The 23,514-nt window shown below is 41.6% G+C and overlaps 1 protein-coding gene across 1 annotated transcript in view; it reads left to right on the top strand.

Annotated features, from left to right (window-relative positions):
• Positions 1-243: 243 nt before the first annotated feature.
• Positions 244-23,514, top strand: part of BARX2 (BARX homeobox 2) — a 33,338-nt gene continuing 10,067 nt past the window's right edge. The window contains exon 1 of the mRNA XM_071449571.1: positions 244-757. Coding sequence (XP_071305672.1) covers positions 547-757 — 211 coding nt within the window. The 5' untranslated portion in view covers positions 244-546. The remainder of the gene's footprint in view (positions 758-23,514) is intronic.

Genomic DNA, 23,514 nt, shown 5'->3' with positions numbered 1-23,514 from the left:
CTCCAGCACTTGGAGGCTCGGGAATAGGTTTGACGCCGGTCGGGGAAAGCTGTCGCGGCCGGGGAGGCGGCATTCTCCTCCGGCAGACCGCGTTTTAACTTTTGTAGATAATTACAAGCCAGAGAAGAGGAGGAGGGGGGAGAAGAAAAAAAAAAAAAAAAAAAAGAAAAAGAAAAAGAAAAAAAAAAGAGAGAGAAAAAAAAAAAAGAAAAAAAAAAAAAAACGCCACACACCCCAGTATCTTAAAATAGCGAGCAGGGAGGGGAGAGGAGCGGCGGATCCTCCCAGCGCGGCGCAGGGTAACAATGGTGCTGGCGGGGAGCAGCGGGCGCCCTGATTGACAGCCCGAGCCTCCTAAAAAGGCCGCGGAGCGATGGGAGAGATGCTTATCGGCGGCTTTATATAGCGGGGAGCCGGCGCCGCGCAGCGCGGCCCAAGCGGCGGGGACAGCGTGGACACAGCGGGGACAGGCTCGGGGACAGGCTCGGCGAGCCGGGCGCCCATGCGAGCCGGGCGCGGCTCTGGCCGCCCCGCAGGGGTCCCGCCATGCACGGCCAGCCCCAGCCCCAGCCCGGCCCGCAGCCCCCGGCGCGGCTGCCCGCGGCCGGCCGGCCCAAGGCAGGCAGGAGGCGCTACAAGACCTTCATGATCGACGAGATCCTCTCCAAGGAGACCTGCGACTACTTCGAGAAACTTTCCCTGTACTCCGTCTGCCCGTCGCTCCTGGTCCGGCCCAAGCCGCTGCACTCCTGCGCCGGTAAGCGTGACGCCAGCGGTGCCCGCAGCGGGGATGCGGCGGGCGCGGAGCCGGGGGTCTCGGACGAGCGCCTCCTGCATCTCCCACTGCGTCCCCCCAACCCTGCCGGAACGAAGCCCGGCTTTCACACTCCATCCCCACTCCCTGGGTTTGCCAGCGCTGCGATCGTTGTTAGTTACTATCAGTAACTAGCAGCTATCAGTTAGTTATTATCACTTTTTAGTTACTCTCAGTGTGTAGTGGTGGGGTTCAGCCCAATCCGGGGTGTGCATTGGAGCCAATATATCAGTGCTAAGAAGTCCTGTAGAAATCGTCCTTCATCTTATGCACATTGAAACCTCCAGTGTTTTTTTTAATATGTCTGTGTGAGTACAAAGAAATTAATAGAAATATTCTGAAAAGGAAAAAAAAATCTATAGATGCACAGTTTTTCTACCCTAAATTTTCTTTTTCTTTGAAAGAACGTAGGTTATTTCTTAACAGCAAAGATGGGAAAATACTTGTAAAGATTTTGCCGACACCACAAATAAATACGCACAAACGGCTCTGCCCTGCACAGGCAGCACAATAGCAATCGGGTCTTGACCATGGGCATTATAAAATTTCACAAGCGGACTGGTCTAATGTGGGTGTTTAAAAATCCACATTAAAAGTAAAAGCAGTATTCTTAGAATACATTCCAGATTTTAAAAAATATTTTTAAACATTCCTTTTTCTGGTGAAGCAGGCAGTTTTCCAGATTTCTGTTCTTCCCATAAGGCCATACTTCCAATGGTGACACATAATGTGTCAAGAGAAATGAGGTGATGAAACTGCAACTTAAAAATTCATTCTTCAAAAAATCTTATCTATTGAAAAATATTTGTAAAGGACTAATTACCAATAAAAATAATACCTATTTCAAGGTCATAGAATTACATTTTTCCTCTTTCTCTTTGCTGGAAATGTTCATTTTACCCTTGTATTAGGTTGTGTTTAAAACCTCGATGCCTTCCTTTGGCTTAGGTTTGCTGGTTTAGTTTGAGATTTTTTATTGCTGAATATAAATGAGAAGGATCTTTTCAGCTCTTAGCAGAGCTGTGCTGATAGAAAACTTGCTGTTAGCGTACCCTAAGAGTTTGACAAGTAGAGTAAATCCTTGCTCCAAGCATAAATCTTCCTTCAACCTCAATATTTATTTTGTAAATACTAGTTATTAAAGATCCAGAAGGGATTAGGGGGCTGGATCAGAATTAAGACCCATGATGACCAGCTTTTGGGAAGAAGTTGCATGGACAATTTGATCTTCCGTCAACATTTATTTCTTCCAACCGATTTGTGCGTGACATCCCTTGCCTTCCCTAACTAATTGCTGACATATTTTATATAAGAACTAGTTGTTAATCAAGATATTGCTGACAAGGGAATTTTTGAGAGCTGATCCCTCACTACTGAGTAGTGAAATTCAGTGCTTGGCCAAAACGTCCTGAAGGGGTTTGGTGTGTGGCAGTGACGCACGGAGTGCCTGATTCTGCCTGCAGACCTCAATCCACCAGGGTAAGGACACCAAGCCTCTTGGCTTTTCTCTCTTTCTGTACAGAAAGAGGAAGAATTAGAAAAGAAAGTTCCTTTAGCATCCAAAAGGAATATTAACCTCGATATTATCAGTGTCCAGAAGCATGTACAATTACCTCAGCATAAAAATTATGGTCTGAACGTCACCTAATAGATCCTCGGGATTTTGGATGGATGAGGTGCTTCCTAGCAGCTGGTGTGACTCCCACCACCCCCCATGGAAAAAAAAAAAGAGGGAATTTTTTTAAAAATATAGTTCTGGGTCAAGTATAGCAAGCATTGTCTTTGCAAGGGTGATGTATATTCAGTAAATAATCATTAATAATCCTCGTATGATTCAGCAGTGGATTGAGAGTGATGCTAGTGAGTCTCTTGTGGTTACTCTTCAATTAAAGCCTTATTTCTCTTTGTGCCTGGGATCTTTAATGAATTTGCCCTCAAGGTTGTGTTTCTAGCCCAAGCTCTGGCCTGTCCCTATGTCAGTTTGGGTTGTGAATATCTGCTTCTATTGGACTAAGCTGTATGGAATTGCAGCATTTGTGAAGTGAAGTACACAGAGAGATTTGCTTGTGGAATTAAAATAACAGGCGAAAATACTATCAAGTCCACAATTCCAAACTGTCAGATTCTAAGGTGTATAGGCATAATTCAAGTCTTATGTGTATTAGGCTATGGGAATTTTTTTTTTTTTTATGAAAGGAAACTATTGGCTAAGAAATGGACAATACCACAAAAGATACCTAAATGTGAAAGAATTTGAAAAATACCCAGTACAAATCTGTAACTAAACTAAAATAAAGTAAAAAACCAAACCCACAAAGACACACACACACACACACAGTAAAAATAAACTAAAAAACTCCTCCCAAACTACTTGGGGGCTAAAGGCTGCAGAAATATAAAACTATAGAAATACTGTATGGCATTTAACTTTCTGCCTGAGTTTCCTTTGCCTCCGGAGTTAATCAGGAAGGGAGTGAGCACTTAGTCTCTTCATGATCTAAGAAAATGCGTCTTAACCTAAACCACAGAGATTTGTTACTGTACCATCATAGCTTGGACTTGGGAGTGTTTGAAACTGATGGAGTGATGAGTAATGAGTTACTCCACTGAGGTAACATCTCCTCAGTGGCTTTTTCTCAAGGCAGGAGAAACTGCCTTGAGAGGCAGGAGTCAGGGTTTGAGATGTTTTCATGGGCTAAAGATTAAATATTTCTTTCATCTTGGGTGAAGTCAGAGAAGGCTGATAGGCCTTTATAATTTATTTGGAGCTGAAAGACATAAGATGTTGTACTTGTGCAGTGTGTGTGTTCAACAACATCCCCAGTTAAGCGAAGAGAGATCAGAAAACTTTGCGAGCCCAATAGAAAAGAGTTTTTCTTCTGGCTCTAATGAATTGCTGAATATTTAACTGAGTGCATCTGAATTGGAACAAAACAGATTTGTCAAGTATCAGCAGAAGGTGGTGGAAGAAGCATTTGGGACTCTTCCGGTGAATCCTGAGGTCAAAGATTGACATTTTAGTTGTGAGGAGCATTTGTGAGGTCTAACGCAAAGCTAATGCAATGTCGCCGGTCTAATGCAATGTCGCCGGGGAGATTCCCATTGAAGAGAGCTTCAATTTCTTTTTTTTGAAAGAAAACTGCAATTCCCTGTGAAAATGTTCCATCATTAGTTTAAAATTTGATATATGAACATGTATTTATGTTTATTGAGCAAAAAAAAAAAAAAAAAAAAGGCTAAACCAGTACCAAATCTGTACCGAATCTGTAACAAAATGCTAGTCTGGGTTCAGAGGCATTTTGATTAAAATTTTAAAGACTAGAAATATTTTCAGATGGTGATTAATGCCACTTTACTTTATGACTTTTGGGCTGTGATGGCTGAGTGAAAATAATATTTCTCTTGTTTCATGATACTTATATTTTTATTGACTTTTCGTATTATGTCACCATTGATTAATTTTTATAAATAATGATACACTGTTTATATGCTTGGTTTGTTACAGTGGTTGCTTTTTCACCGAGCAGAGTCCTATAGGAATCAATTTTCAAATTGCATTTAAAATTTAATTTTTCAATTAAAAATATTTGTAGGCAAGCCTACTCCAATTCTAATTTGTTTCCTCTATTTGTATTATGTTGGTTTAGTGATAGATTTAGAATCCAGTTGCCTTATTGGTAGTTTTGGGCATGGTAAAAGAATCAAAGGACACTGTCAGTGTGCAGTGTTACAAGGTCAAATTAGAAAAGCTCCTTATTTATCAAAGAAACTAAAATAGTTTGGAAATGAAAACTAGGCTGGGGTGTGGAGGGGAGTTGTGTGCAATCCTTGGTCTTAGTGGAATTCGTGACATTGTGTGTGGGTAATCAGTAATATCGGTCTTGGATGGCCTTTTTAAACTCTCCAAATGAATTGAGATGGCTGGATTAGAAAGAATCGCGTTGCCTTCAATTGCAGAGTTCAGTTATTTCAGCAAAGTTGGTAATACAAATTGTTAATTGTCTGTGATGTGTATTCATTTGTACCAGGCCTCATTCCAGCTCATTAAAAAACCCTCAAATTTGAATGTATCTTAGTGGTTTATAATTTAAATCCTAATGAGCAGCCGAGTAATTTATGTCTATGCCAATGTTTTTTACTAGTCCATATCTCAGGTAGGGCTGTGATGATTTCTCTTTAATTGCTATACCAGAACAACACCTTGCAAGGCAAAAATATACCTTGGATCAGTGTGGCCCTGTTTATTTTATGAGAGAATTGATATAAAGATATAAGATATAAAATATTTACCGATGTTTTAGGGGAGTTGTCCTGAAGAGGATTCTACTGTTATATGTACATTTAAAAGCGCTGTAACTTCAGGAAGGGAATGCAATCTTAAGTTTCTCCACTTGTTTTTTTTTGCTTTTTTGAAAATTTTCTTCTCTTCTTGCTGCTCTGTGCAAAAAGTTTCCTTTAAAGAACATTAATAATTCTTATTATTAGCTCTTTTGAAATAATTTTTGGGATTTTTAGTTTGGTGATCAGATCTTTTGGTTTGTTTGGGTTTGTTGGGTTTTTTTTTCAACTTTAAAACATTCAGGATTTGTGTGGTTGGGATTTTAATGTATTCAGGTGTCTAATACAGAATTGTTCAAATCTTGAATTCTTCTCTTCCAGTTCCATGTCTGTCCTCTGTTGTTTTATCTTAGGATGAACTTTGGAATAACCCCTTGGTTATTCCAAAGGGGTCTTTTGAACTGTCATTTTCCTCATATAAATGATATTTTCTGGATTAAATTCAGCGGTACCTGCAGCCGCTGGGGCCTTTGGGGAATCATTGTTTTGGAGATAAGCTATGAGGTTTCGTTCTTCTGGTCCTCACCCCGTCTCCTCAGCCTTTTTAGGAAACCATGGTGAGAAAGTAGATTTATTGTGAATTGAAATAGCTCAGTTTTTATGTGCAAACTCACAACAAAAGATTCCTTCCGATTATCTTTTAAAAGGTCTTGATTACAGGCAAGGCTTGATTTTGCTGTGGGAAGTTACTTCAAATTGGAGTGGAAGCCATTTCTGTTGCTCAAATACCTGCTGAATCTTTTCCTTTACATTGAACAGATTTTGTTATGGAATTCCGGGGGGAAAAGCAAAACGCTTGGGAAAGGAAAAGGGAATCCATGTTGTGTGTTCCAGCACGGGGAAAAATGAAATGCCGTCCATTTATCGTGCTTCCAGTCTGGAACATGACAGATGGATAAATCCGGTTGAATAAAGCTGATGTGGAATGGTGGGAGCACCTTCTGCCAGGCTCCCTTGGACTCGTCCCGCATTCCCCGAGCCTGGCATCTGCAGCTGGGGTTGGATTGTCTTCCCCCAGGACGCTGCCGGGAAAGCAACGGCATCCCAGGCAATAGTGCAAGGTCTCAGAAAGAGTTTTCTTTCTGTGCTGTGTGAAGTGAGTGCTCAGGAGATCTACATGTCTTAAATGGCTCCTGAGTCCATGAAAAACCTGTGTCCCAAAATGTTGAGGGAAGCAGGCCAAAATGAATCTGTGTGTTTATACAGGAGGTGCCAACCTAAATTGCAAAGCTGAAAATGCCTCTGTGTGGAAATCTGCATTGCTGCCAAGACTGTTTGGGATTTTTGCTGATTATTTGTAAAAACATATGAATAAAAAAAAAGATACTTTGAAAACTGCCTGTATTTATTTTGTTTAGCTTACAAAGATCAATAGAATTCTATAGCTGAGTAGCAAAAAGTAAAGGCAAAATTAGAAAGGAATTCTATTAATCCTGAGAAATACAAAGTGCTTCCTCTATAGATGTCTTTGATCCAGTCTTTGTGAAGCTATTGAGTATTTTTAATAGATATAAGATAGTTCAGAGATAATATTTCTGCCTAGAAATGGCAGAAGATGCAGTCACAGTTACGCTGCTGTCTCTGAGCATTCCTCTGAAAACCCAGAAAAGTCAGGATTTCCTGTCAGGACTGTGTCCCTGCTCCTGTAGCAGGATTTATTCAGCTGCAACATTGGGAAAGTCAGAGTTTTCTCAAATTCTCCAAAATTCCCTGTCTATTTTAACCCTACAAGGGAAAGCCTGTCTGTGGATGAGGAGCACTTTATCAACTGAGGTAAATGAAACAAACCTATGAACTGAAAGTGGATTCCTCTGTAAGTGCTGTAGACTGGGCACAGCAGTTAATTTTAAGGAGCCTAGTGTTTTTCAGGGTGACCGTCTTGGGTTTTAAGTGTTTTGATGTTTTTAGCAGAAAATCTAGTTCAGAAATACCCAAAAGTGGCATATGGGGGATAATAATAATGAGCTGGGTGATGATAAATGGATACTTGGAGAAATGCCTGTTATTTTTTTCTGTTGGTTTATATGCAGTACTAGATATGGCATTTCAGAAGGAAACCCAGACTAAAATCTGGATTTGAAAGCAGATCTCAGGACTGAGCAGAGAAATCTGTCTCTAAAGAAATTTCAGTGCTAGATATTAAAATATCTGTAACAAAGAGTGACTTTTGCTTTCTTATCTCAGTACTGTTAATAGCAAATAAAAGGATTTCATGAATGCAAAACTACAGTGAACAAACCAGAAGATCACACCCCAGTGATTGCAATAAAACCTATTGTGGCAAGTAATCAGCATTGTGGTTGTGGTTGGGCATGAATAAGCATTGTGGAGGAATGCTGTAATAAGAGGCATTAATGAATCTGGGATTCCACTGGGAAAATTGACACCTACGCCTCATTTTCTAAAGCCTCACAGCTGGCACTGAAGCACAGTTTAAATCCATCTGCACAGTGAGTTAAGTTTAAATGTAGCACTTTCATTAAGTGTCCTCAATTTGGCCACTGCTCATGGAGACTGCACAATGCAGACTGAGTGCCATAATTATTTTGAGGACTTTTATTTAACTTGCTTCTGTAGAATGCAGGAAAAGACCATCTCATCCTGTAGAATCAATGATGCTCAGCATTGCTGCCTTCAGGACAAGCTGGGCATGAACAGGAGCAAAAATTCTCACTGTGGAAGGTGAGGAAAAGGAACTGAGACTGTTTGGAGCTGATGTGTTGTGTGGAGCTCCTGTCACTCCACCAGGCTTGGGGAGCAGAGCAGGGCAGTAACTAAGGAGATTTTGTATTTTTTCTTCTGTTGTGTTGAGCAGTACATTTCTTTGCCATCTGGGTGCAGTGACGGACAGCTGCCCAGATCACAGCTCTGGCAATGTACGGATTGGGGCGTTGATCCACCTCCAGGATGGATTTTCTGCTGATAGGAATGTTGTGAGCAGGTTTGGGTGATGGAACAAAATTTATGCCTTTCCAGTTCAAAGTCACTTCCATGCCCTCAGTGCAGGCCTGTGGGGAAGGCACATTTGCATGGAATGCACACAATGGATGGCAGAGCCAGAACTGATGGTTGAGTCAGGAACTGAGCTCTGGAGGCACTTGCTCAATGCAGTGGCGTAAGTTTTTTCCAAAAGAACTGCTGGGCTGGAGAAAGGTTTTGCTCTGATTGCTCAGAGAATTTAATTACTTGATTCTGATGATCTCTTTCTTCTGCTCAGCCCTTGATAAGTTGTCCAGTGTTAGAAGTGACTGCAGCCCTGCTTGGAGCCACTGGAAACCTGGGTTTGCATTTGCAGGCTATGTACAAAATCTCATCATATCCAAGTGAAAATAGGAGAAGTCAGAAAAATTGATCTTTTGGATTATTGGTAGATTGAATAATCATTATGTGTCTTTTTCAGTTCAGAACAAAGAAAATGTTATAAATTTAGCTTGATAATGGAGAGGTTTAAAAAGTAGGTGTATGTGTAAGATCAGATCAGAGAAAATACTCGATCAGGAATAAATACTGAAAACTTGTCTTCTAAAGGCTGAAGCAAAACTTTATACCACTTTTCTTTTTACGAGACATTTGGCAAAACAATGAAGTTACTTTCAGTATTGCAAAATTTTATTTATTTTTCAAGGAGAGAAAGTTAAAACCAAACCTTTTCAGTCATTCCTATGTAAGAATTGCTCCAGCTAGATTGCAGAACCCAGAACATGTTCAAGAGCTTCACTTGCTAGGAAGCAGCACTTCTTTGGAAAATTTGGGACTTATTTTTTGATCTCACTTGTATTTGTGTAAAGTCTGTAATAAGAGTAGGATCACAAGGACAAGCTAATGGGAGCTGAGCAGTGGAAGTCTGGTGTTATCCATTATTTCTTGGGTTCCCAGGACTGTGGGAGAATTTAGCTGAGAGATTTCTACCCCAGCATTCCCAAAGCTACATTTTAATGACATCTTTAAAAATATAGAGGTTTGGTATTAGGACCTGGCTAAGACAGTAATATGTAATATTTTCAATTTTCCAGTATTTTCCCTTTTCTTCTCATGCACCTTTACATGCATGAGAGGAAATTCTTGGCCAGAACACAGCTCAGAGCAACACCCAGATATCAGCTGCATGTATTTCAGGTGTTTGGGAACAGGTGAGATGCATTTATGTTACTAAAGAGAAAGATGAAGAACAGTCTTTAAAATAAAACCCCAACTGTACTCACATTCAAAATCTTTGGACTGCAGGTAGCACATCCAGAATACTTAAGCTCTGTCTAAGACACAGAACCTGAAAGAACCGTAAGAGACAAATCTGGTGGTTTTTTTTCTTTTTTTCATTTTCTCTCTTTCAAAAAATCACACCTTTTTTTTTTTTTTTTTTTTTTTTTTTTAAATGAAAGGAAAAAAACAATTTTCCAGAACTTCCCATGCAACAAAATTACAATTCCCTTTGGAGATGTGATAACAGAAAATTTGCAAATATATGGTCTTCTTCTCCTAGCAACAACCTTTCAGTGACCCTAATGTGTTTGGATGTGTATGTTCAGGTCTTGTCTTGTAAATTTTTTTACATGCCAGTGGTTTCTATTCATGTAGTTCATTGTCTGACTTCAATGGGACGACTTGCAGAGAAGGGGTTGAATTGGAAGTATTTATATTTGGCCTGTATTTTGGATAACCTTACTATTCATTTTTTGGATTTTCATCAGAATAAGAGTTTTCCATGTAATCAGTCAGTCATCTTTAAATACTTGGCCACCATTTGCCTTTGGATATTTCTTTTAATGGTTATTTTGCAAGTCACAGAGCAGTTAATGGCTGTGTTTCCTGCCAGTGAGTTGTTTGTTTTTGGTTTTTTTTTTTCCAGACTGGGATTTATTTCACCTTACAGGGATTGAATTTCATCTGAATTTAATTCTAATAGACATCTTGAGAATTAAGGTTGAAGCAACAATTCCTGTACCTTTGAGTGTGCAGGTGCCTATTGCCACATCCAACACAGAGCTGGTTATGTTGATCCATTAAAAACCAGAGCTGTGTTGTGTAAGCACAGAAGGATTGAAGCCTTAATAAAAACATGTCCTTTTCTTTTAGAAGATAGAGAAATGTGCCTTATATGTTTCTGGTTACTTAAACAGGGTATTCTATGACAGATTAACCTGTCATCTTTGAAATGAAATTAGCAGTAGTGGTATTTAATTATGTATGTTGCACATAACATGATATGCCTTATGGAAGGCCTAGTGCTCTGGATGGTGTTTCATCCTGTGGCTCAAAGAGGAAAAATATGAAAAGAAATAGAAAACAGTAATGTAATCATTGATAGAAAAAAATGATGAGAAGACTGAAGCAAATGGGATTGTTTGGCCAAAAAAAAATTTGTGAGTGTTTGTGAACGCATTTCACTTCACCCTTCTGCCTGTTTTGTTCCAAGCCTCCTCTTGACAGCTTTGCTAACAGTTTATTTTGTTGCTGTGGTGACTAAGCCATGGAGGAGCTGATATTTGGAGGTTTCTGTGTAGAGTACCAGGAGGTTTGGGGCTCAGCTGTATTGAGCTCTTGGCTTTCCTCGAACAGGTCTGGTTTAGGTGGCTGCATATGGTGAAATTCTCCACTGAGGGTCAGGAAGCCATGCCAGAAGTTAAAAGTGTTGGTTTCACCTTGTTGCAATAAATTACAGAGCAATCATAAATGATAGGAAGGAGTTTGATGAAGTGGGTGAGGAACAATTGATGGATTACTTTAGTTAAAATTACTTAGAGCCCAGTCCAACTCCCACTGAAGTCAATTAAATCGTAGCTGGATCAGGGCCAGAATGAGTCAAATTCAATTATGTCTTAACTGTAAACATTTGAAAGCACAATACTGTAAGGTAGTTCAGTATTTAAATTACATTAAAACAAAAGCATTTATGAAATCCCGACTGATTTTATTTTATTTGTACAGCCCTATTAAAAGCCTTTTTCTTGTGGCTGGGACAGAGATCTCTTTGGCTGGTGCCTAATCCCCAGAGCACCTGTCTGTTGTGAAGAGATGTCCCAGCCATTGGTGCTGTAAATGAATTTGTCCATCACAGACTTGCTGCTGAAGTGATTGCATCAGAAGAGGCAGCAAAGAAGACTGAAAGGAGATTGTAGAAATCCCACTGCTTTTTCATCTAATTGTCAAGATTTAGAGAGCTTACTTGTGTAAGTACCAGCTCATAAATTAATGAAACTTTTACATGAGCTGATCCCAAATTCCAAAGCTGGAATGGTTATAGGTATTAATCTGTTTCTCAGCTGAACAAAGTACACCATCCAAAATATGATTTAAAAAGAAATAATCTACATGATAAAATAGAGGATTTAGAAATGAGTTCAAGTATGGCAGTGTTTTCACAAAATTGGGCAGATTATCTTTTAAATCATTATTATCTTTTAAATTGTAATTCACATGGTTCCTTTAAGACAACTTATGCATTTTTAATACATTCAGGATTGATTCTTTTCATTTATCATCCGAAATTTTCTTCCCTGTCCATTTTCCAGCAGAGCCAGGGAGCAGCTCTGAGTTGCAGATGTAAGGTTTCCTGGCTTGCATTTGTCTGCCTGTCTTGGGAGGTCAGAGCTCCCAAGTGCCATCCCATCAAAACCTTGGGTTATGGCAAGCTGTGCAGACAGCAGGGAATGTCTGTGCACTGGGATCATTCCCATCTCTGGGTGAGCTAAATTCATCTCTGCACAGATGATCTCCCAGCCCATGCCAAGTCTGCAGGTGTGGGATTGATCTGGCTTGGTCTCTTGGTCTTTGTAGCGGTTGTGCTAAAATTAAAGATAGGGCCTGATCCTGGTTTTCATGGCATGACATTGCTTTGGCTCTGTGAGAGGTTCTTTGTGGAGGATGGAGGTGCTGGACATGTGTGGAAATGGAAAAGATGGTTTGACTGCATATGCCCAGCACGCATGGGAGTGCTGGAGTGTCTTACTGCTGTGTGCTTGGCTCCATGGACTGGGCTTTGGTCTGGAAAACTCAGTTTGGCAAATAATTTCCTTTTCTTTTGTGCTCGCACAGTTTTTGTAATTGTTTTGTCCTTTCTGTTTTCCATGCTTTCTATTAATAGCAGGATCAATTAATAGCTCCCACTGTCACATTCTACTGAGTTGGCAACTATGAAATAGAAATTTGGCCTTCAGAGAAGGGAAAAATTATACTCAACCAGCAGTTTTAATCAGGAAAAAAGGACAGAACTGTGATAAACCTTAGTACAGGACTTCTGTGGCACATACTCAACCATGGAAAAATAGGAAAAATACTGTTCCTTCTCTTCCCTGTCACAGAGCAAAACCACTGCCAGGAGAGCAACGAGACACTTTGATGGCAACTAGTGACTCTGTAGCTTTAATATGTTTGAAAAAGCTGATTTCTGTGACCTATTTCTCCCTTTTCAGCATTAGCACAATTAATCATGATACAACTTGCAAAAATGCATTAAAATCAGTTGGCAGCTTTTTAAAACCTGAGCATTGCTGTTCCCACCTCACAGACACTGCTCAGCACAGCCTTGGCTCAGCAACAAACTCACCTTTGGGGGTTCCTTTGGAAATGCAAACCCATCAATAAAGCTCTCACCTGCTTGTGGTTTTTATCTCTGAGCTTCCACCCACAAAACAAAAGTGATGCTTTCCTGTAGTAGATTACAGGATAGAAAATTCTTTTGGCAGTGAAGGATACTGAGAAGCCTTTCATTCATCACAGTGTCTTGATGGTGACTTCAGTTGAAGAAAACCTTTCCTTTAGAAGAAATACCTTGGGAAAACTCCTGACAGTTCTACTTCTAGGAAGTAGAGCCAATGCTGAATTTCTGAGTACTTCAGGTGTGATTTTGCCCTGTGCAGGGCTGGGAGTTGAACTCAATGATCCTTGTGAGTCTCTTTTAACTCAAGATATTTTTTGATTTTAACTCCTTGCTGATGATTTGCTGGGATGTATCCCACTCTACTCTGAACCAGTCATGCCTATGAAGCATTTGCTAAGTATTTCTTACATATGGAGTAAATGATAATGGAATTGCTGCCACCACCCATTGCTGCAATGTTAATTAACTGAAAAATCCACCCAGAAGAAAGTTAAGTGTTCATTTCCAGTACCTGGTATGTAGCTTTAGTGTAATTTAAAATACAGTGGACTGTTAATTTGTCTTCTCAAAATGTTTGTTTTCCCCAAAGCCAGTCATGGGTCATTTGCCTCCAGTAACTGATACCAACACTGGAAATATTTGTCCAGTTGATGACAAACTGAAGTGTTTGACAAATTATCAACTCTGGTTAACCTGGGGCCAGTTTACACCTCAGGAGAAGATTCAAATACACACCTCATCTAGTTTTTCTCCACAAGAATTTTCTTCATTGGGGTGTTTTCACTTGTTACAGCTATCAGTAAATAGTGGGGCTTAGGTACTTTTGCCTGCTGCATGGATGTCCAAATACTGCTTTTCTCAAGACCTCTGAATTTTCCTTGTGTCCCCACTTATTTTCTCCTTGGAGTCAATAGAAGTTTTGGGTGTGTAGAAAAAGAAAAGGAATTGCATCAGACTGCAAATAAATGACCATTTTCTGAGCATTCATTTAGCTGGCAGCTTGGGACATGCTGTGTTGGGAGCAGGGATAACTGAGTGGAGCTGGGTTTTGCAGAGCCCAGGGAAGAGCTGAGAGCTTTGCAGGCAGCGCTTTGTGCTTGGGCCATCCGTACTTGGCTTTGTCCTTGAATTCATATGTGACATGGAGCCCGCTGAATTCCTCAGGCTTCCTGTTTTTTAAAGAAAAATGGTGGTCCTTTACACATTAGCATTTTAAATTCCTTTGCTGAGAAATGCAAGAGAAGCCCAAAGTCATATGGTCTGTGGGGACTGTGTATGTTTAACTGTGTTCTTCATGAGTATTAATTAAGTACAAGTAAAATCCTGTTGTTTTTTCCCAACAGAGGGAATTCTGTAGGAAGGAAGAGACTTCCCCATAAATCACTTTAAGAGAGGTGTTAAGACAAAACCGTGTTTATTACTTTGCAAGAGTTTCAACTCTTTCATCACCATTTTTTATCCATCCTTTGTCTCTTACTGGATTTTTACACTCAGTCCATGCCCTGTAGGGTTCTTCAATTTGCTCTTTTGCTATATTCCTTCCCTTATCTTCCCTGAGCTCTTTGTTCCCCCACACAAACTGCACCTGAGAATGTTCAAGTCGAACTTTTGAACCCATGATGTCAGGTTGGTTTGGAATTAAGCAAAACCAGTTTGCCTATCCCTCACTGCAAAAGGGTTAATCCTCTAAACTATTGAGAGACAAGGGCAGGCAATTGTGAAAGGAGCCCCTGTTTTATAAGCATTTGTATTGCCAGTTCTTGAATGCCCATAATAAGCAGGTTGTGCTGTGATTAATGACTGTGTTTTACATGCTGACGATGGATGATGTGTCTCATTGGAGAAGCCATTTATTTTTATTCAGGCTTCTCACCCCAGCAGCACTGAAAATGAGATGTTAACGTCCTGGTGGGAGTATGTTTCATTCTCAGCAATTTAATGAAAGGTGACCCACAGAGAGGAGAAAATAATTTAAATTTGCCTTTCCTTTGCCTCCTTTTAATGTGTGAGAAGACAACTCATAAAATTATTTTTTCATAAGAGGTTTTTCTTTTTCTTTCATGATTCTTACTTTGCTCCCTCCGAATTGGAAACAAGTAGGAATGTGTTGTCATTCTGAAACTTTATGCATTTGAAGGGGCAAGCTATTCAAGTGCCTTAAACTTTGTTTTCTTAAATTTATTTTTAGTAAAGGACTAAAATAATTTGAAATATTCTGTTATTTGAGCCAATTTTTGTATCAGATTATAAGTTTCTGATTTTGCTGCAGTTTTGATTGCACTTTTCCCTCTACTTTGTCATTTTGTGTGTGTAAAGGATGTGATGGTAGAGTGTGGTGGTTGGAATACACAGAGTGGACACAGAACTCACCTTTTTATTAACCAACTATATATTTATATCCATATGGATTCAGCATTGCATCCATCTAATGTCAAGTCTTTAACTTCTGTAGAATGGCTTTAAGTAAGGTGGAAAAAGACTTTTAAAAGTACTTTTTGATTAATTGGAGAAAATCTGTTTCAAGGCAGTGAAACGGGATGCAGGGTCCAAGCAAATCTTTCAGAAGCTCTACATAAAATGAAAGCCCTTGGATCTCCTTCCCATCAGATCTCCTGGGATGGAAACAGGGACAGCTGTAGGCAACGCATCAATACTTCAATAGAGAGGAAAAATGGGATTAAAAAAAATTAAAATTGAAACAGTTTTTCATATGAGGTTCACCAAATGTGAATTAAAGGCTCTTTTGAGTCTCAGAATTTAAAAGCTCCCTCAGAACTATCACACCATTGCTGAGCAGAGCATACCAATTCCCATGATGGGTCAGCAGTGTTGGGTGTTTTCATCAGAGAGCAGTAAATGTCAATAATTGCCTAAATTCTCTGGACAGCTTAATAACATTCCAGGTGGGATACAGCCCCTATTTCAGAGCTTAGTGAAAACACTGTCAGTGTAAAGATTTTGTCTGTCTGCATGTGGAAATGCCAACTCTAATATGTGTTTCATCCCAGCACAGCCAAATCAGAGTCTGGTAGTGGTGAGATTTGGGAGATGCATAAAATATTCCCTGCAGAATTATTTAGATCAGCATCATGTTAAAATTGGCAGGGATGGCTGATCCCAGGCAGAATGTCTTTCTTGGGTAAAAAGAACTTTTTTAAAATTTAGCTTAAAAAAGCTATTTTTGTTGGGAAAGCCACACGCTGTATCCGTGCGTCTTATTGGAGGAGTTCCCCTGGAAACATTACTGCTTGCACAAGAACAGGACACATGCATTGCTTCAAAATTAACATACATATTAATGGCACATTAAGGAATTTCATAATCGTGTGACACAAAAGAGAGTTCTTGACACAGCACTCATGCAATGCATTAATGCAAAATGTCTGCAGCAAGCTGGGAGATAGCAACACCTCTGCCTCCTCTCATGGCTGCTGTTGAGTCCTTTCCAGGCCATATCACTGGTGTGGTTGGTGTTATTGCCCTCGTTTTGCATGTGGGGAAAACAGAAGTCCAGTGGGATTCAGGGAGTTGGCTGAGACTGACCATTAAGGCAATGCCAGGAATGGAGATATTGTGGCTGACGTCCTCTTTCCCCAAAATCTACATCCAAGTGAACAGAACTTGGTTTGTTTGGTTCTTTTATGGGACAGAGTAAAGTTGGTGGGAATGTGACAATACCCCATTAGCCTGGAGCTGCTTCTTATGCTAGTGGGAATTATACACCCACCTACACATGAAGGGAAGAAAGGGCTGTGTTGTTTTTTGCCTATTTTGTAACTGGCATTGGAATGAGATTATGAATCCCCAGCATCCCTGTGGAACTCAGCAGCGCCACGTTTCCCGGTGACAGGGGCTGTAGGAAACTCGGAGGAGAATCCATGAGTGATGGCGGGTGATAACCAAAGGTTTGATTTCAAATCTTAGATTGAGGGAGGGTTTTCCATTTGGATCCCTAAATTTCCCACCTCAATCCCTAAATCAGAACATTTCCAGGGGCATGTTTGTAGTTCTGGATTGAAGCTGTTTGCAACAGTTATCCTTCTAACATTTCTGCACATAAGGGCATTTGTTCACAATTAAGGCTGAATTTGAGCACTGTAGAAACCTAATTCCATCCATTATGATTAATTAGGGCCTTATCTCCACCTGACGTGTAATCTAAATTTGTCTGGAGATGTGAAAACAGTGTTTCTTCCTATCAGAACAGAAAAAATCACACAGATGAATGTTGGACATGAGTGAGGGCTTGCATTTGGAGATCATCAGATCATGGAATGCCAGAATGGTTTGGGTTGGAATCTCATCCAGTTCCAGCCATGGGCAGGGACACCTTCCACTATCCCACCTTGCTCCCAACCCCATCCAGCCCAGCTTTGGCCACTTCCAGGGATGGGGCAGCCTCAGCTGCTCTGAGCAGGTGGAGGTCACAACAGCTGGAGCTCACCAGCTGGAATCTCTGGCACATCCTTCTGTCAGGGCTGTGGTATGGATGCCAGGAAAACCTTATCATCGCTTTTCTGGCACATACCTGCTTTCATCCCTCCAAAGCACTTTGCAACTCTGAGGCTGACATTTTTCTCATGGAACTGCTTATTCTGTATGTGTCCATTTGGGGACTGCCCATCCTTGAGACATTTCATCTTATTTTTTGAGATTAGATTAATTTCTGTAAGAGGGAAACTTGATTTTTGTTTCAGCTGAAAAACCCCAATATGCCACTGACCTTGGAATGAACACAATGGGTCTTGGCTCCCATCAATCAGCTTGCTGGGAGACTGGGGTATTACTGGTGGGAGCATCCACCTCCTCATGTCCATATGGACACTCATGTCTGCAGGCAGAGGTGGAGATGGAACCATGACTGATGGTTTTTGCAACATCTTCAGCTCATGACTGACTTTATGTAATACAGAGAGTCCTGAAGTCAAGGAAGCTGCTTCAGGAATGAAGTTGCCAGGATTTTTATGATTGATTTTTATGCTGTAGAATCATTGGCAGTGAAAAGTTTCTGTAACCTGGAAATCCAGCTGTGTATTTCCCCCCATCCAAAATGTGAAAGCTTAGTTGTCCTAAATTCATTCTCTTTCAGTTAAGATTGGATCTGTAAGGTGACATGGGTGTGCTGTTACTTGATGTGAAGAGGATAAAAATAGCCATGCCCTCTGCTTATGGAAGCTGTGACATAGTCAGCTTACTCAAACAAAAAGATCAGGTTTGGAGGAAATCCTCTTCCAGGGTGCTCTAGATTCTGTTAGCAGGGTTTCAGCTTCCTGGAATAACGCTGGGATGTCCATTATCCTCAGCTTTGTTCCCTGTGCATGTCTCTCCTCCTTACCCCAGCCACCAGAGATGGGTTAAGACCACTGATCTAATTGTCAACCACAAAGGACAGGCCGGCTGTGAACAAAACTTGCTCGTGTATCATTTGCATCCTTCTAAATGCATTGTTTGTGCAGCTGTTCAGCCAAATTAGCCACAGAGTTTATTTTTGTCCATAGAGGAAACAGAGATGGGTTTTCTCTGTATTAGGGCAGATGCAAAATTAAAGAATCATGTATGCAGCTCAGACAGACCAAGCTCTCTCCTAAATGTGTCCTGATGGGGGCAAAAGAATCATATATCCAGCTCAGTGAGACCAAGCACTCTCCTAAATGTGTCCTGATGAGGGCAAAATTATTAATAAAGCAACCCTTGAGATTATAAGCCAGAACTATAAGAGGGAAAAGCTTTGCCAAGATGTGACAGATCCATTTCAGGTTAACACTGGCACTTGTTGAAGTCCCCCTTTCATTTCAGCGGGTAGGAAAAGAGCTGGATGTGTATTTTAAACACTGATCCACTATTCTGAGAAGGAAAAAGTGTTTTCCAAAGGGTCCATCAGGCAAAATTTACACAGTCTGGTGTTGAGAAACAATTGCACTCTCTTTCTTTCCATGTGTCACTCTCAGCAGTGTGTTTTAGAGCCTTGGGACAGGAAGAGGTAGTGATATTTATGGCCAGCTTTCTGCTGGATCTCACACAAGGGTGGGCTTGAGAAACCTGAAGAGTGCTTTTGTGTGCACAGCCTGTCAGCTGACGAAGGCTGGTGTTTGCTTATGGATGCTGTGATAATAATTACAGAGCAGGAAGTGGGGGACTGATTGATTTATGTGTCCATGGCATTGTGTGTTTGATCTTGGCTAGAAACTGTGAAATCCTCAGAGAAGGCAGAATCATTTTTCGGATGTGTGAGGATGTAAGAATGGCCATAATGTGTTGGCCCAAGGGCCATATAGACTCAAAACTTGGGCAGTGGCCAGGGAGGGATGCTTGGGGAGCAGAACAAAGCACAGGACAGGACTTATCCTTTTATCAAACTCCACCCTCTCAGCTAGGATGAGCTGTTTCACCATCAAAGTCCAAATCTTATTCCTTGACCAGTGACACCACCTGGACAGAGGAATCGATTTGGCCTCTCCCAGTGTCCCATGATGTCTGGTCATGTCTGTCATTGGTAAATTGTTGCAACTTAAGCTGAGACACCCTGAGAGTTCTGGTGCTGTGTTCCCCCTCCATCCCCAATAGTCAAGACCAGATACTTCCTGTAAATCCACCCCTTAGAGCTGTTCCATTCTCTCATCCTTTGGCTGCTTCACTTGTGAAGTCTGGGTCAGTGGATGATGAGTTCTAGTGCTGAGCCTTCTCCTCAGTGATGGAGAGAACTCTTGACTGAAGTATTTAACATGACTCAGTTCAAAATAAAAGAGTTTCAGGCTGAAGTTGGCTTAGTGGACCCAAAGTGCAGGCACCCCTTGGTGCAGATTTGGGCAGGGAGCTGGCAGATTGTATCCCGGAATTTCCCTGCACTGAGTGTTGTTGTTTATGGAGATGTGCTGGGATTGATGTAGCCCAGACTTAGAACTCCCTCTGAGTCCAAGCAATAAGAGTCTGGAATGGAGGTTCACTTCCAAGCCTGCCTTCCCTTGGGAGCTGTTCGAAGTCACAATGGCCTTGGGCCCACGTATCCAATAAATATTAAGGCAGATCTGCTTGTGTTCAGAGCACCTCCTTTCCCACTGAGAAGGATTTAAAGGACTCATCAGCTAAAGATGGGGAATCCCAGACAGAGACCCTTTTGTGTAGCCTTAGAGCACCTCTCTGAGCCATGCTCAGGTTGGCTGGAGGGGGCAGGTTTGAGTCAAGGGGGTCCCCCATCCGAAAGGCAGGTGTCATTTGAGTATGTGAAACAGAATAATTCAAAGTACAGACATGGTGTGTGTTCTGATTCGTTCTCCGCTAATGAAGCCACAGTGCCATTACTTTTGCCACAAAGGATTTCTTGAGTGCTGGCCAAATAGATTCTTTAAATGCTTCTTTAAAACAAAATAAATCTTCCTTATATATAAATTTTCCTCCTCACTGAGGATCTGACAAGGTCCTGGCACACTCCTCTGCTTGACTGACAGCCTGGAAGAAAGGCTGCTCTGTGCAGGGACAGCAGCCTTTAGCACCAGGTGCTGCTGGCTTGTGTCTTTCCAGCATTTGGGAATAAACTCAGTGGCTGAGCATTGTTATCCCAGGATATCCCAGTGATTGCCCCAGGACAGCACAGCCAGGCCTTTCCACTCTAGCTTCAAAAGGTGCATTACCATCTCCTCCCTCCCAATGGCCCTGAACAAAGCCAGTTTGTCAGAATGGTGATCGCCAGCCCTGCCAGAGGATCCCTGGTGCCATCCTTCAGGGACCTGGCATCCCTGGAGACACTGCTGCTCTAGGTTAGTTTTGGATTGTGTTTTTAGGATGGATAATTGTCCCACATCCAGCCCTGTCCAAGGCAAGGTGCCTGTGGCAGCAGGGAGTGAGACAAGTCTTGTTCAGGGGGGCTCTCAGGCTTCTCAGCTGTCCAAGGCCAATTACTTAGTGTGTGCAGGGCCTTAAACACACAAAAAAGTATGATATGAATATCAAATGTCATTAATAAGTAAGGATTAGTTATTTTTCTGTTGGTTTTTGTGGAGGCCAGCAGCATGCACGCCTTGCATCATTCAAATTTACTAATTGCTGTTATTATTGAGAAGAAATACAGCAATGTGTTGATAAATTGCTAATGGAGACAGACTTAAAACAGAAAATCTGGATCCTACAGAGTTGAGAAAATTTCCCCTGTGGCTTTGAAATTGGGCTGAACTCAGCCACAGCTCAAGTGTCCCAGACCCCAGGGAGCAGAAGCTGGAGTTGTGTCCAGCTCCAGTCATCCCTGGGAAGTTGTACTAGGATTTGCAGAGTGGGAGATGCTTTGGGAGGAGCATCTTTTAAGTCAACCTCCACCAACATCAGTGATTTTGTTTGCAACAGATTTAGCTAAAAACCTGATCCCCCCAAAAAGAGTGATTGAAGGGAAAAGGGACTGTTCTCTTAGGGAAGGTTAAACACGACTCCTGGTTGAGCCCACCTGAAAATCTGAGGTAAAATATTGACATTTGATTAGATGCCAATTTTTTCTCCCATTCTCACTCGGCTCATACAGAGGTGTAGACTCCTGAAGAACTGGCTTTCAGTAAGAATGCCTAAAAAAAGGATCATTTTCCCTGTGCTAAAATTAGTTGCACTAACTTCCTTTGTTTTGTTTTGTCGTCTGTTTTCTTTCTGTGGGCACATGCGTGTGAAATCCTGGCTCCACTGAAGCTGATGGGTATTTTGCCATGGATATCAGTTAGGTCTGGATTTTTCCACAATGAAGAGAAGCCATTTGCTACTTTTTTTGCTGTGTTGCTGAGTTGTATTTAATGTTTGCAAGACTCATGGTCCTTGTCAGATTAGTAGGGTTCATTGAAGTAGCAAAAGAATGTAGTGTTAATGTACCTGCAGTCTTTGGTTGAGGGAGCAGTTAAACTTTACTCCAAGGAACCTCACTGGTGCTATTTTAGTGTGTCAGCAGTGTCTGTTCGTGTTCCAGTTCTGCACTTAAGATTTCTGGGTTGATTGCTCTGCCTTCCAGTAGCTTCCATGACACAATTCCTATGGAAATTTTGTCTCTCTGCATTTTGGCTGAGTCTTAAGACTATTTTTGGAAGCTCTTAAAATGTCCCAGAAGTGCCCTTCACCTCTGCTCTTGTGCAGAGACTTTAGGTCTAGCTTAGCTACCACCATTTTCCACACATATCCAAAGAAAGAGAGCAAGTAGAAAAAGAAACCAAACCGCAGACAATTCTCCTCTCCCCAAACAAGGCTAAGTCTGTCACTGAGCTTTGAGGTGCTGGAGAGGAAGAATGGCAACAAAGAGCATTTTCAAACACTCCCAGTTCCAGGATTCCCATTTAATATGTAATAGTCACAGAAAAATCTGCTTACAGAGCTGAGCTATGGCCCTTGCAAAGGCTCAGAGGATTATCTGCAAGTTTTCCAGCTCTTCCAATACTAAGAGAGGTATAGGAAATCTAGAAGAGTATCTGAGGGTTGTCTTTCCTAAAGACTGAAAAGGATGAGAAGAGAATCAGTGCCTGAACTAGTTGATAAAAAGGGATTCTGACAAATTACTTGTCTGCACTTTTCTGGCTAAGTTTTGTTTGCGAGGGATGCTAAAAACATCTAATTCCATACCTTGGTACCACCTCTAGGCTCAATTGCCTTGCTCAGGGGCAGCTTAGGGAGGCTTTGTTGCCATGCCTGGACTTCAGCTCTGAAGGACCGTGTGTGCCAGTGTGTTCCAAGGGCTGCTCCATGCAAATACATGGACTCACAGCTGGGAAGTGCCAAGCTGTCAGCGCTGTGATCGCAGCCTCATTAGCCCACCTCTGCCCAGGCTATAATTGGCTCAGGAGCAGCCATCCCCGGGCATGGCTCTGCTGCTTCCCATTCCGGAGATAGCGGAGGGATCTGTTCCCACCATGCTGCATAGCAGAAACATCACCCAGGTCATTTTTTAAACTTGGGATTGAAGTGTTCATGAGTGTGCTTAGTGGGCCAGGCACCTTGGAAATGGCTGGATCAAGGAAGTCTGAGAGACCTGGCAATTGCCCTCAACCCTCTCCTAAGCACTTGTTCCTGAGAGAATGTGAATTTTTCTGGTATATGCACAGCCTTTTGCTGTTCTTTCCTTTCCTCTTGCCTTTATGTCTGTATCAGGGTGCTTGGTGGAGCACAGTGTTGGTCTTGGGAAGAACCCGATGCCTTCTAATAGTTAATAAGAGTCTCCCATGTCTGGGGAACTTCTCAGTGCCTAAGCCTGGTATAGAGGGAGCAGAGAAGGTTTAAATTTGATGTCATCAAAAATAGATTAAATAAGGTCTCACCTGACTGCAAGAATTGCTTTCCTGCCCTCAGTGGTGCTCCTAATGGACAAGTTAGGTGCTGCAGATCCATGTGCTGCCTGAGGAAGCTCAGCAGAGGAACAGAGCCCTTGTACAAGGGTCAGGTTTTCTCTCTGATCAACTTTTGGCAGGTCTGGCAGCCATAAGGCAAAGTCCCACTCTAACTGAGGGTATGTCATGTGTCCTGCAGCACACACTGGGTACCTGGCTGCTGTCTTTAAGCACTTGGCTCCTGGGCCACATTGAGTTCCTGGATTGTACCAGGTCTCTCATGCTCTGGATGAGGTGGTAAAGTCTAGCTGAGATCCATGGAATTGGTATTGTTGGAAAATCTTTGCTTTTTGGGATCTGTGGTGGAAAAAGTCTATGTAACGGCCTCCCCACTAAAGAAACTGTGTGTGGTTCAACTAATTCTCAACGTTTCCATGCTTCTTTTGTTTTCCTTACTTCACTCAGGGATCACTTATTCCTGTCTG

Source organism: Agelaius tricolor, unplaced genomic scaffold (genome assembly GCF_023055355.1).
Source record: "Agelaius tricolor isolate 1412-34295 unplaced genomic scaffold, bAgeTri1.0.p SCAF_29, whole genome shotgun sequence".
NCBI classification, from domain to species: Eukaryota; Metazoa; Chordata; class Aves; order Passeriformes; family Icteridae; genus Agelaius; species Agelaius tricolor.
This window is presented reverse-complemented; position numbering and strand designations above follow the sequence as displayed.